The 12,802-nt window shown below is 36.1% G+C and overlaps 1 protein-coding gene across 1 annotated transcript in view; it reads right to left on the reverse strand.

Annotated features, from left to right (window-relative positions):
- Positions 1-12,802, reverse strand: part of LOC115917211 (macrophage mannose receptor 1-like) — a 52,693-nt gene that overhangs the window by 12,977 nt on the left and 26,914 nt on the right. The window contains exons 10-21 of the mRNA XM_030970953.1: positions 11,869-11,984; positions 10,386-10,534; positions 8,806-9,005; positions 8,074-8,198; positions 6,887-6,974; positions 5,829-5,973; positions 4,592-4,633; positions 4,311-4,474; positions 3,321-3,388; positions 2,255-2,355; positions 1,599-1,741; positions 781-895 (exon numbers count right to left, since the gene is read on the reverse strand). Of these exons, the coding sequence (XP_030826813.1) occupies positions 781-895; positions 1,599-1,741; positions 2,255-2,355; positions 3,321-3,388; positions 4,311-4,474; positions 4,592-4,633; positions 5,829-5,973; positions 6,887-6,974; positions 8,074-8,198; positions 8,806-9,005; positions 10,386-10,534; positions 11,869-11,984 (1,456 nt within the window). The remainder of the gene's footprint in view (positions 1-780; positions 896-1,598; positions 1,742-2,254; positions 2,356-3,320; positions 3,389-4,310; positions 4,475-4,591; positions 4,634-5,828; positions 5,974-6,886; positions 6,975-8,073; positions 8,199-8,805; positions 9,006-10,385; positions 10,535-11,868; positions 11,985-12,802) is intronic.

Below are 12,802 nucleotides of genomic sequence, written 5' to 3' on the forward strand. Positions count from 1 at the left end.
GTTTTTATCAGCAGCGTAAGCAATTTAAACTATTTAATTGCTCAGACTTCAATGCATTGTTTGACAATGGTTGAGTTTTCAATGTGCTCTCTTGAGTTCACAGACAATATATGTTTTGCATCATTTTTTTTTCATCACATTCACATGTAGGGTAAAACAGTATGCCTAAAAAAAGGGTCTATCTGTCAAAGTCAGTCTAACATCTATCAAGGTCTTCCCCTGTATTTAGTTTGGATGTGTGCCTTGTTTATTCAAGCACAGGGTAGCTTTCCCCCTCTCATCTCCCTGAGGCATGGATGCAGCTCTTGGGTTCATTGCAACAAGCTCCTCCAGTGAAAAGAGTGGCACTTCTGTGTGGAGAGCTCTGGATATGTGTGTGAGCACTCAAGCCTGTTTCAAGTTGCCCACAGGCAGGTTCTCATCCTAAAGGTGTTCTACTTGATTTAAAAGGAAAGCCATGCAGCAAGTTAATGCCACCTAGCGAAACCACATTGTTTGGATTGGAAATTGCAGGGTCCAGCTGGCATCATGTGCAAACAGGAAAAACCACTATTTTGGCTGCCAGGACAATATACACATATATATCTCTCTGAGCCAACACTAAAATTTGGTAGATTCAAGTGAAGACCTCATTGGAGATTTCTAAAAATTATATGTTTTGGAACAAAAATCAAAAATGCAATCATTATTCAAATCTGTTTGTATTCAGACAAACAGCCCAGCCAGCCTGTAAGGATTAAATGTCATCTCATCTAGCTGCTACAAAACTGTGCACAGTACCTTGCACTTGTTCATTAGGGATCGAGGCCAGGTTTCCTCCTAAATTCATGCAAGCTGTTCGTGCAGCATGCCAAGTGACACGTTCCTCTTCTGTAGATCCAAATATTTTGTAACACTAAAATATGAACAAATTCTCTATATATTATCTTCACTCCAATATCCCTCAATTGATAACCACTGTTTTAAACAGAGCAGGATGGAAAAAAGGCAGTAAAATAATGCATGTATTTGAAAAAGTACATTCAACTTTCAATAAGCTTTTGTGTTGGTACTGGTTCTATATAAAATTAGAAGTCTTACTAAAGTGTTTTGCTCAACAACTAGATTTGATCTGAAATCCCTAGAAAATAAGCAGATCCTGACTTTTCTGTAGACAGCTAACAGTGCTAAGTTATGCATGACTGATGTTAGTCTGCCTGATTATTAATTTTATTCTACAACACATACCATGTTAGTAAAGTTAAGGAAGACAAAATGTAGTCAGTAAAAAGGATTACAGTTTGGTTTAAAAACACCACGATCAAGGCATCAATACTTTAGGAATTCTGATTAAATGTGCTTCCAAACATTTGAAGAGTTGACTAGAGAATTGTCTTTAATCAACTGCAACTGAATTTGCTTCGTTAGAAGCATCAGCAAAGCACTTTTCTTGCAAAATAATGGATAGGCAAACAAAGAAAAATGTGCATGTGTCATAGCTCTCTGCATAAAAATAATGTCGTTCTGTTTTAATAAGAAACAGTATGATTTAAAAATTCCCTTGTTTTCTATTTAATGCTTTGCCAAACATCCAGCATAGACCATATTTTTTATGGTACCTTGTTACGAAATGAAAGCCAGGTTGGACGACATCCTCTTGGACTTGGAAATGTTGTTGGAGGAACAGTTGAATTAATGGAACTGTTGTGCCTTTCACATATGTAGGGATTTGGATAGCCACAGTTTATATCATTCCAAAATCCTGGGTGTAAGATAAATGGAGAACTGTATGACACCACATCTCAAGTTGGTTAATGAAATCTGTTTCACTCATTCTCACGTACAGTGCTTTTAGTTGAAAGGTAAGATCAAAGCTGTCTCTCAGTGTATTATCATTCAATATGAGTGTCTAGGAAAAATATGCGGCTTTATACATGCTGTAATTACAGAATGTTAGAAGCTTTGTAGAACCAGCTACTAGAAATTTCATAGCAACACATTAGGTCAATTTTAATAAAAATATAAACCAGCAATTACAACCATAGACCTCTGGCCACAGATCTCTATCAGATCTTCCCCATGTTAGATTTCAGGTAAGCACAAGAGTACAAAACTATTAAGTCCTGTAAGTAATACTATGGTCTACTTAAATAACTTTTTGTAAAAGAGAAAATAAAAACAAAAACAGGAAGAAAGGATGCTTTGCAGATGAAAAAAAAAGTTGTGACACAAACACACAAATAATGAAATTCATGAAAGAACATACAAAACTCACCTAAATTCTTATACATAACGACGCAGTTTTCATCATTATTTGCAAAGTTAGGTTCATGTGGCGCCCATGCCAAATAATTCACTGGAGTGCCATCCATCCAGCTTAAGAAAAACAATCCAACAAAAGTGCTTCTTTAACATAAAATAGAACTTCTTCTGTGTTAAAAAAGTAACTTTTTAATATGCTTAATGTAACTGCTCACAATAAAATGTTCAAAGTTTTTTGACTTAATTGCCCCTGTACTAGTTGCATTAAACTTACTCTGCTCAAAGACATACAACATAAAATACAAACATTGGAAAAGCTGAACATCCATGTAGATTAGGCAATGAAAAACAAAATTTTAACCAGAAAAATTATTAGGACACATCTTTCTAGTGGTCTGCAAGTGACAGAGGTGCCCAGACTCATCCTTCAGACACATGCACAAGGTACTTAAAAGTATATTCATCTTAAGGTCCCTATAAAACCACTAGGCAGAAACATCTCATTTTCAGAGGCTCACCTAATATCCTAATTATCCTCTGGAGGTCCCTCATTGTTACTGTGGACTATAAGGAGAACTACTAGGCATCTATCCAGGCACTTCAAACACAGACTGAACTGAATCTAAATAAATAAACATCACATTTCAAAATTAATATGGTGCTGCATACTGACATTCAGAAAGGCTTGCAGAAAACCTGCTTGACCTCACAATGCAACAGCTATCATTGCTCTAGAAAAAGAAAATAGGTTACATTTGTTCCTTTATTAGAGTCTGTTGTCAACAGTTAAGGATGGGGTAAAAGAACATTTATTACCTACAAAAAGTCTTACATATTTACAGCTAGAACATCTACTTATATTTTCAGTATAAATCACATAATAAAGGAAGCTAGTATTCCTGAATAAAAATTCAAAATACATTAGCTACCGTGTAATTTTTTTGTCTGGCTTTGAGCGAATTCTATTTAGGAAACATGCAGCATTTCTTCTGGATAATCTAGAGCTAAATTAAGATGTAATTAAACCACTTGAGAATAGAATAATTTTTAAATTATGACTCAAACTGGGTACGACCTACCTTGTACGTTGGTCAATACTCAGTTGTAAACCAATGAAATATGCATCCTCTTTGCCATTTTTCAATATCTAGAATGCAAAAATTAAAATTGTACAAATGCCCTCTATTGTCATATAAACCTACTATGTTACTGATGAGTAATATACCTCCAACAGACAGAGGATATGAACTGGATATATTCTCTAGCTACAACATTTAAGTTAAAGCAGCTCACAGCTGACAGTACACAGTCAAACTTCACCACTGGCCAAAAGGTGTGGTCACTATATCAACACTTCTCACATTTTACTTGAAAGCCACTGAAATCAGCACTTATTGCATAGTCTCTGCAGCGGACTTTATCTGGCTAATTTCTTGCAAAGACAAGCCCCTTCCCACATTTTGGATATAAATTGACACATGTCCTTGTGTCCTCTCACTGTCACTCTTCTGCCAGCTCAGGAAATGTTCTGTGTAGTTCAAATATAAGTTTTAAGCACATTCCTGATTAAAAATAAGTTTACCTCAGCCAGCATAAAAAGCAAACAATTCCAATTATATAGGAAATAGGATTTCCAAGCTCTTTCTCATGGCATAATCTATGTCCCAGTTTCTTCTCTCTCCATAATTACATTCTCACAAGAAGGAGGGAAAGGAGCAAACTTGAGGACCAAAAAGAGACTAGGTAGACTATAGTTTAGCTAAACAGGTAAGATCTAAATCCAATGTTCTGAGTGTTGCATGTAAGTCAACTGCTGCTTTGATCCACACTACTTAAGATATCCTACACAATCATAACTCGTCAGTATAATACTTTTTGCTAAAATGAAGCCACAGATCCCTTAAAAGTTAGCATTAGTTTGTTCTTCATACTAATCTGGCTTAGTGTAACTGCAACTTCACTATCAAAACTTGTAGGGAGAACACAATGGTGAAAGGGATCTGTGCCCATGCTCACTTGTTTTGGATGGTTTATTCCATAGTATTAATGATATTAATGATTTTTCTTACATATCGCCAGAGGAACTTTCTTTCACTTTCACTCTCAATGACAGAAAGGTCTCCAAAGTTCTTTTTGCAGAACTCACGACCCTCTTCCATAGGAACAGTCTCTGTGCTGAAATAATACTGTTTGTCTTCATGTATGATCCATCCATCCTCAGTAGTCCTGTATTCTGTAAGAGAATTGCCAAGCTCATTATCCTGCACCTAAGATACAAGAGTCCTCCTTAATAAAATTTTAATGCTTTTGAACACAAACATAGACAAAATACAGTAGCAGTAACACCTACCGGGTGTAGGAGATTCTGTTGGTTCAGGCTTCACACTCGCCCCTGTGACAAAAAAGTATTTATTATGATTGCATACCTTCTGTCTGAAGAGAAGATATTTACTGTGTCTGACAGGCATGTTTTAATACTGACATTGACTTTCACAGTTAGCAATGGATTTAACACCAAAATGCAGAAGAAACTAAATAACCTAAATCTCTTATTTTGGGTATAATATTCAATTTTAAATATGTAGTCTTGTTCCCTGAGGCTATTCCTTATATGCAAAGTATTATAAATACCTTGAACTTTACCTGAATCAAGTAATTTTTTTACTCATTGAAAGCAGTAAACCGTATGTCCCAAAGCATTAACTCTGTTAAGACAGTTGTCCTGGATCTCCATCTCTCTCTCTTCCCTTGGCCACAAATACTTGAATTCTGACTAAAACCAGAGGGAGCAGGAATGCAGGCTGGGTTAGCATCTGATGGGCTGCCCTAGCTACTACAGGGCGAGGTTCTTTACATCTCTGGTTGAGAGTAACTTCTACCTTGATCTTACAAATTTCCCCAGATAAAATGTCACTGGAAAAGATTTCTTTTTTTTTTTTTTTTTTTTTTGCTATGGCATCATGGAGATGGGGTCTTGGATGTCATCATTAGTATCCCAGGAAAGGAATTTATTATACAGAAAAACTCTGTCAGTTTAGGCTTACCAATTAATTTTGTACTAAAATCCCACTAGTAATGATATTTATCAAGAAAATCTATGCCTTAAGAAATTCTCTTACCAATAAAAGGCAGAGCTGATATTTATTGTCAATAATCTAATGCAATATCTTTATTTTGCTCCTCTCTGTCCCATTGTAAGAATGCAGTAAAACACTTTAAATGTCCTGCACCTTTTAAAAAGCTCAAATTTAGATAGATGCACTGCTAGTGAAACTCAAGTGTTCCCAAAACTATGAATATTGTCTTGATATCTTCAGTAAATAAAAAGCATCCAAACACATATTTAATGAGAATTTAGCAAGTAATCAACAAGTGAATATAGAAATAAAGTATCTTGAAACCAGGCTCCATCCTCAAACTACATATTCTTATCAAACAAAACAGCACCTGAGGCAAGTGAAGGAGGGAACTATTCTTATAAGGATGTTTTCAAAATTTTTGTTTCTTACAAGGTAAAAGTCAACCAAGCATATCTTCTTATTACACTTATACACTTAATGCACTTAATACACAGGAGTGAGCAATACCTTTTCTTATTTGGCAAATCCATCCGTACATATAATCACAGTGCCTGTCATTCCAAAGCATGCTGGATTCACCACTGATCTCTGTACAAAGTTCAACTCCTTGATAATTATTTGGTTCTCCAAAGCCCCAGTTTTCATACCTCACCTATGACAGAAGAAGTTTTGTGAAGATTCTCTTATGTGGAAATAAAGTAAGGGAGAGAGGGAGGAGACAGCATCAAAGCATAGACCTACAAATTGTTCCTATTGTCAGGTTAAAAACTGAGGAGGAAACGAGGATCCTCCTGTGCAAATGCTGACACTTCAAACTTTTTTCAGATTGCAAATGGATTGCTGTTTAGGAAACAGTTGGTTTTGTACACACTTGGAAGAATATAAACATTTTTTTATGGGACCTAAATTCTTTAAAATACATTTAATAACAATGTTGGGGCATGCTACATCTTGATATTAAACTAGTTAAATATACAATATGAGTAGAATAGGATATTATTCAGATGCAACAAAAATGTTGGCATTTGCTTCAGAAGAAGTATTGCTGCTATTCTAATTTTCCTACATAAAATCTATTTTCAGGTTTCTGTATTGTAAATTCCTATCAATATATCTTGACCAACTTTGTATCACGTACACCTACATCTCCAAAATCACTTTCATTTCTACAGTTTTATATCTTAGTTTAAAGTGCGGTAAGTCAAACTGGCATTAAAAAATGTCTCATCTCCATGGAATGTAAGCCATGGCAGATAATAAGCAAAGAAAAGAACTATTAAAGAAGAATATTTTACACAAAAAAATCCTTGCATTCATAAGAATATCCTTTTAGTCTGCATGTATTTAGTTTCCTTGTTGATTCAATGTGTATCTTCTTATCAAAAATCAGAATGTTTTAGCCAAAAATATCAAGCCATGAAATTGCTATTCATTAACTTTCCTAAAGAGTGCACAATACAGAGGGTTATGATGAAGCATAAAAATACACAGAAATACACACACTACACATAAATAAGAAGCACAGGGAATGCAAAATAACAGCTGTGGAAAATTAAATTACTCACTGGAGATCCATCACTCCAAGCAAACCCATCATCAGGATTTAAGTAATATAAACCTATCCAGAAATTCTGGTGGTAATAGCCATTGTTTCTAAAAAAAAAAAAGCACCAATACTAATAAGGGCATTACAATATTTTTAACAATCTATCATTTACTACAGTTAGGAGTTCTCTAAGGATAACATAATGCTCTTAAAAAGAATAAAAAACCAAGGTGGAAATAAATTAAAATGCAGCTGCTTCTAGCTGTTATCATTATGCATTCACTCAGATTGAAATACAGATAAAGAAAATTACCAGATACAAATCCTGTACATAGAGAGGCTTAATACCTTTGCCTAATGGTTCACTGATTACTGTTGTTCCATTTCTCAACTCCTCAGTTTCTCTGTAAAGGCACTTACAGCTTTCAAACAGAGAGTTACTTTCTGCAGTTGAATCACATTTTAAAAATATCACCTTCAACTAATCCTTGCCTGCAAGCAGACACACTTTACTGATTAATCTGAATATATTCAGTTAATTTGTGGCAAAGATGCATCTAAGACTTCTTCCTTACTGTAAATATACAACAGGGATTCTAGTATGGTCATAGCATTTTGCAGGGCCATGATGCTTCAGTCTTGCTTCTTGGTTAGCCAGGGATGTACAAGATCCTTGAGCCTGGTTTGTTCTGGTTGCATTGCAAGTGTTAGCTTTTCATCTTATTTAGAAATCTCACACCTGTTTTTTGCAGTTCAGGGACTTACTAACCTTATTTATCTTCCTTATCTAAAAAAAAAATTAATCTGAAGTTGCCTCTGCTTTTTTATTAGTTCATAAAAGTGACAAAAAATCAACATATTATCCAGATTTATTAAACTGGATAGTTATTTTCCCACTTACATGAAAACAGCTGGCATCTGTAGTAATTTTATAATATCAACCACTCCCCAGTAAATAGCTTTACTTCAGATGATATATGTTGCCTTAACTAGATATCTGGCCTATGCCATTTCAGCACTACCTTTTGAGGTCATTGCTGCTAGTCACACAACTACTCCATCCTCTCTATGCTTTTGCTGTGTGTTTGACACAGACTGGGACTGTAGACGGGCTCACACAGAAGCAAACCCAACAACAGCTAAGGGGAGCTGTCTCAGGAAGCCCCGGAGGTGGCTGGGTGAGGCGCTGTCCCCGCGGACACTCACGCGATGGAGCGCCAGACCACGAACTGCTCCTCCTTGCCGTTAATGGAGGCCAGATCCCCCCCGATGGAGCGGCAAAACGCCTGCGATTCCAGCCACGTCTTCTTGTGCTCTGCTCTGGAAAAAGGCTACAGAGACCATTGTGCCATCAGAAAAAACAGACCACACAGAGCAAAAGATCAAGAAATACTAGCTACCCAAAAGCAGTTGATTTACAATTATATTCTGTGGGGATTACAGAAACTCTGAGTACAGGGCTTAGGAGTGTTCTCTGTGAAACACAGGCTTGGAATGAGCTCTTTAAGTCAACTTAGCACACTGCATTGCTGATAGGAGTGTCTACTGCAAGACAACAACCAGATCACAAACTTACCAAAACTGGAATTTAAGAACAGAAGGTCAAACCTATAGATTAGTCTTTAACAGAATAAACAAAACCATGAACATTTCAGTGGAAAGGAAGAAGACTTCTAGATATAATCTGGAAAAAGGATTATGAAACAATAGGACACACATATGCCAATTTTTATTTGGATCACAGAATATTCTGAGTTTTAAGAGACCCACAGAGATCATTAAGTCCAACTCTTCAGTGAATGGCTCATAATGGGATCAAACTTGCAACCTTGGCATTCTAAGCACTATGCTCTGGCAAACTGAGCTAATCAATCACATGTAGGTGAAACAAACAGAAACTACCTTAATGACAACATTAGAAATAACCAACATACTTACTTTGAAACAGAAGCTAATACGATTGCTTGAGTCCCAGCCTTCTGGACACCGGGGAATAGGAGTTGTTGTGGGAACAGGTGGAAGCGTCACTCCTTCTGCCCACACTTTGCATATGAACTTTGCCTTTTCTTCACATTTTATTACATCCCATAATCCACCTGCTATTCCAGTCCTCATGGCAACACAGCCTGGCTTTCTTCCTGATTGTAAACAGGAATGCACAAAAATGCTATTTAGGGTGTTATAAGAAGGTAGAAAATTTCATATCCTATCCTGGCAGAAATAAAGTCGTTGTACAGAGTCAAAAATGTTTCTAATGTTAGAGCAGACCGCAAAAATGATCAGAAGGCTGGAACGCCTCTCCTACAAAGAGAGGCTTAGGGAGTGGGGCTGTTCAGCCTGGAGAACAGAAGACTCCAGGGAAACATTACCTTGACTACTCAATATCTAAAGAGTGCTTATAAGGTGAAGAAAGACTTTTTACCAGAGCTTATAGTGACAGAACAAGAGACAATAATTTTAAAATTAAAGAAGGTAGATTCAAATTGGGCATAAGGAATGATTTATTTTTTTAAATTATGAATGTAGTGAGTAAGTGGAACAGGTTCCCTGGAGAAGTTGTAGATGCCCCATTCATGAAAGATATCAAGGTCAGGTTGGACTTAATTTTGAGCAACCTGGTCTATTGAAAGGTGTCTATGGCAGCAGATGGGGACTAGGTGATACTATTCTGTGATTCTATGATTCTAATTCATGAAGAAAAAAAAAGGCAAAAAATCCTGTAGTTCATCCACTTTGAAATACTGAATTATGCCTCACACCAAATCATCAGCAGTGGCTGACTCTAGCTAGATCATAACCTTAGATCCAAGAAATTCTCCCCAAAAACTGAATGTGGTTAGAGCTAGTTTCTCAATTTTTTTCTAATTTGACTTAAAATTTTCAAGAACTAACTAGGTATATATACGCCTACATAGCCTTACCACTTCACCTGACACATTCAAATCAGCAGTTAGGTACTGAAATTAAACAGAATCAGAGGACCTCCTGAAAGGCATATGCAACATGCCAGAATTTTGAACACCAATAACACCCCCTTTCTGATGTGATCATGTCAGATTAAATGACCTCCCATTGTTATATTTTGGCCCTCTTTGGCCTTACAATCTCATTTTCTCTAGGACTCGGAGATGCTTCAAGCATGCTGGTATCCCACACACTCAGAGTGTGCAGTGAACAAGTGTGCTGAGATATGGCTGAACAGGCAGGGCTTGCAAGGAGGGTCACTGGGCCTGCAGAGATTGCTCCTCCAGAGCAGTACAGGCACAGACTTCCCCAGAAGAGATGTAAATCAGGAACTTGATCTCAATGAAAAGTTTCTTCCCAAACTCATACTAAAAACTCATTTCAGCACTAGGCAGGAACTTACCAGTCATGCTGGGTTCTTGGGGAGAGCAGCCTGATGTATTTGAAAGCCATTGGCCATTGTGTCATCAAGAGAGAGCTAAGGAAAAATCTTCAAGCAGTGAGCAACTTATTTCGGGCCTTGGACCAATTAAAGAGCACAGAGTCATACCTACCAGGCATTTCAGAATTCCAGTGTGTAAATAAGACAGATTCACCATTAGACCACTTGAATGTTCCCTTTTCTTCTATATCTGAAAGTCCAATCCAAAAGTATCTTTCTGTTTTCAGCCCAACCAGGCTGGTCAGATAGGCTTGTTCATATCTGTTAAAAAGAAATCAGTCAAATCAATAAATTAATACTGTTAAATTTATTTTTTTTTAAGTTGCAAAAGACTTTTTATTTTCTCAGAATTAGACCTGCACCTTCTTGAAAGCATAGCTTGAATGGATTTTCTTGAGTGAAGAATATAACAAAACTATAAAATATTATATATTTTTAAGCTTTGATCTCAGAGTATTTTGCTTTTTCTCAGATGCCCAGTGAATAAGATGGCCTAATCTTGGACTGACAGGAAATTCATGGCAAAGAGGAAACCTGACATACTGTATGTTTTATATCACTTATTTTGTCAGTTTCTAGTACTCTTGTATTTTATTACTTCTTGCTTCAGACAAATCCAAAACTGAAAAAGGAATCTCAGCATTACTGAAGTTACAAAAAGTAGAGGCTAAAGTAGTATGATAATAAATTATAAAACTGAGGAACACTGTAAATTAGATCCAATGATTGGGCAAGACAAGTTATATTTAGCAAAGAAACCTATGTAGAGGTAAAGCCTGTCATAGTTCACTATGGCGTTTAAACAAACAGCTCTTAAGCAATCAGAGCAAATAAAAGAAGTCTCCTCCTAACAAGATGTAGTCAGAAGTCCACATTAATGTTAAAACATTTCTGTGGCAGCTACAATGCTATGTTTTTAGAGCTACCATTCATGACAGCTGGAACTTTCACAGTAGAATATACCAATTTTGATTATACAGAAACAAATAAGAGATTGTGTAAAGCATCAAGTCGTCTGCAAGACAAATATTTTGTTTCTTAAATTTTCTATTTTTCCTATATTTCACATAGAGTAATGTGCACCACCTCTCCAGAAATTTTGCACTCACTGAATGCTGGCTGCATTGCGACTGATTTTCAGGTACCAAGTGTTTTACATCATTTGATTTCTCACTTAATTTTTTAAAAGTACCTCAATTAAAAGACCAGATAGTTGAAAATTATATCCTCTTGCTCATTTGTACTACCTTTTGTAAGGAATTCAGAGCCATATCTCTTCATTTAATACTCAAAATTGGATTCTGTACTCCTTATTGAAGTAAGCCACCACAATTAAGAAGTAGAAGATACAGTTCTACTTTCTATTTGACAAAACCATCTATATCAACACTGATTTCACAGCCATGACCTACTTTCAGTATAAACAAGATTCCTGGATTTGAATTTACATGTAAAAACTGTGAGAAGTTCTGTATTGACAGATAGCTGTCCTCTGAAGTAGATTTTTGCCCAATCAGAATCTTTATTCTGATATGCAGGTGATGCTAGAAGTGAATCCTTATGTGACCCCCTCAGACAATTAGGCATTTACATACCTGTCTTCAACTGTTGCTAAAAAAGCCTGATGCCTTCCACAGGTTTGATTTGCTTGAGGAAATGTTACAAATGTATTTCCAATGAAGTAACAATAAAAACCATGTCTTTTCCAGCCCTGTCAAAATAAATACGAAGTGATCACAAAGGGAGAGAGAAAAGGAAAGGGAACCAACAAAACAGAAAACTGATTTATACCAGCATTATCTAACCACAAGTCAAAGGAACAATGTAACTGAAAAAGTCAGAGTGGAAGCAGGCAGGATCAAAGTTTTTTACAATTTTGTTTTATAAAACAATTTTTCATATCTAATTAATTTTCAATCAATGTATCCTGCTCACAAAGGGATGAGAGGTTTTGCTGTGCATCTTTTGTGCTCAGTAGAGGATTATAACCAGCACGTAGGCATCATGAAATCACGAGGACAGGCTTGAAAAGCAAACTTCAGCTTGAATTTTCAGAAAGGGAATGACACTTCAAACAAGTTTGTTTATTCTTAGTTAACATTAAAACTCACTCCCAAAGTTTTGTCATTCAAATTTACTCAGAAACATGCTCTCAGAGAAAGTTGCTATGATCAGCCACGGTTCACAAAAAATTTATTCTGATGGTTTTTAATTTCACACTTTTGGGAGACTTGTTTCTCTACAAGCATTCACTTTGTTCTGTAGACAATAGTAACATCCATAAGTATGAGGAACCCTTTATTTCCTCCAACACTTGTAAGGATTCGAGGTACTCTTTACAAATACTGGGAATAATAATCAAAGACTTTTTCTGAAGTTGTGCAAAGCAGACTTGGAAAAAAAAGGCAATTTCTTCAAGGAAAACAAATACTCATTAAGATTTCCCATGACATAATAAATTTCAGTAGTTTTTTGTAATTACTGGGTGTTATGTCATTAGAAAGCAAGCAAGTAAAAAATAGATCTGCT

The sequence above is a fragment of the Camarhynchus parvulus genome, chromosome 2, assembly GCF_901933205.1.
Source record: "Camarhynchus parvulus chromosome 2, STF_HiC, whole genome shotgun sequence".
Taxonomy (NCBI): domain Eukaryota; kingdom Metazoa; phylum Chordata; class Aves; order Passeriformes; family Thraupidae; genus Camarhynchus; species Camarhynchus parvulus.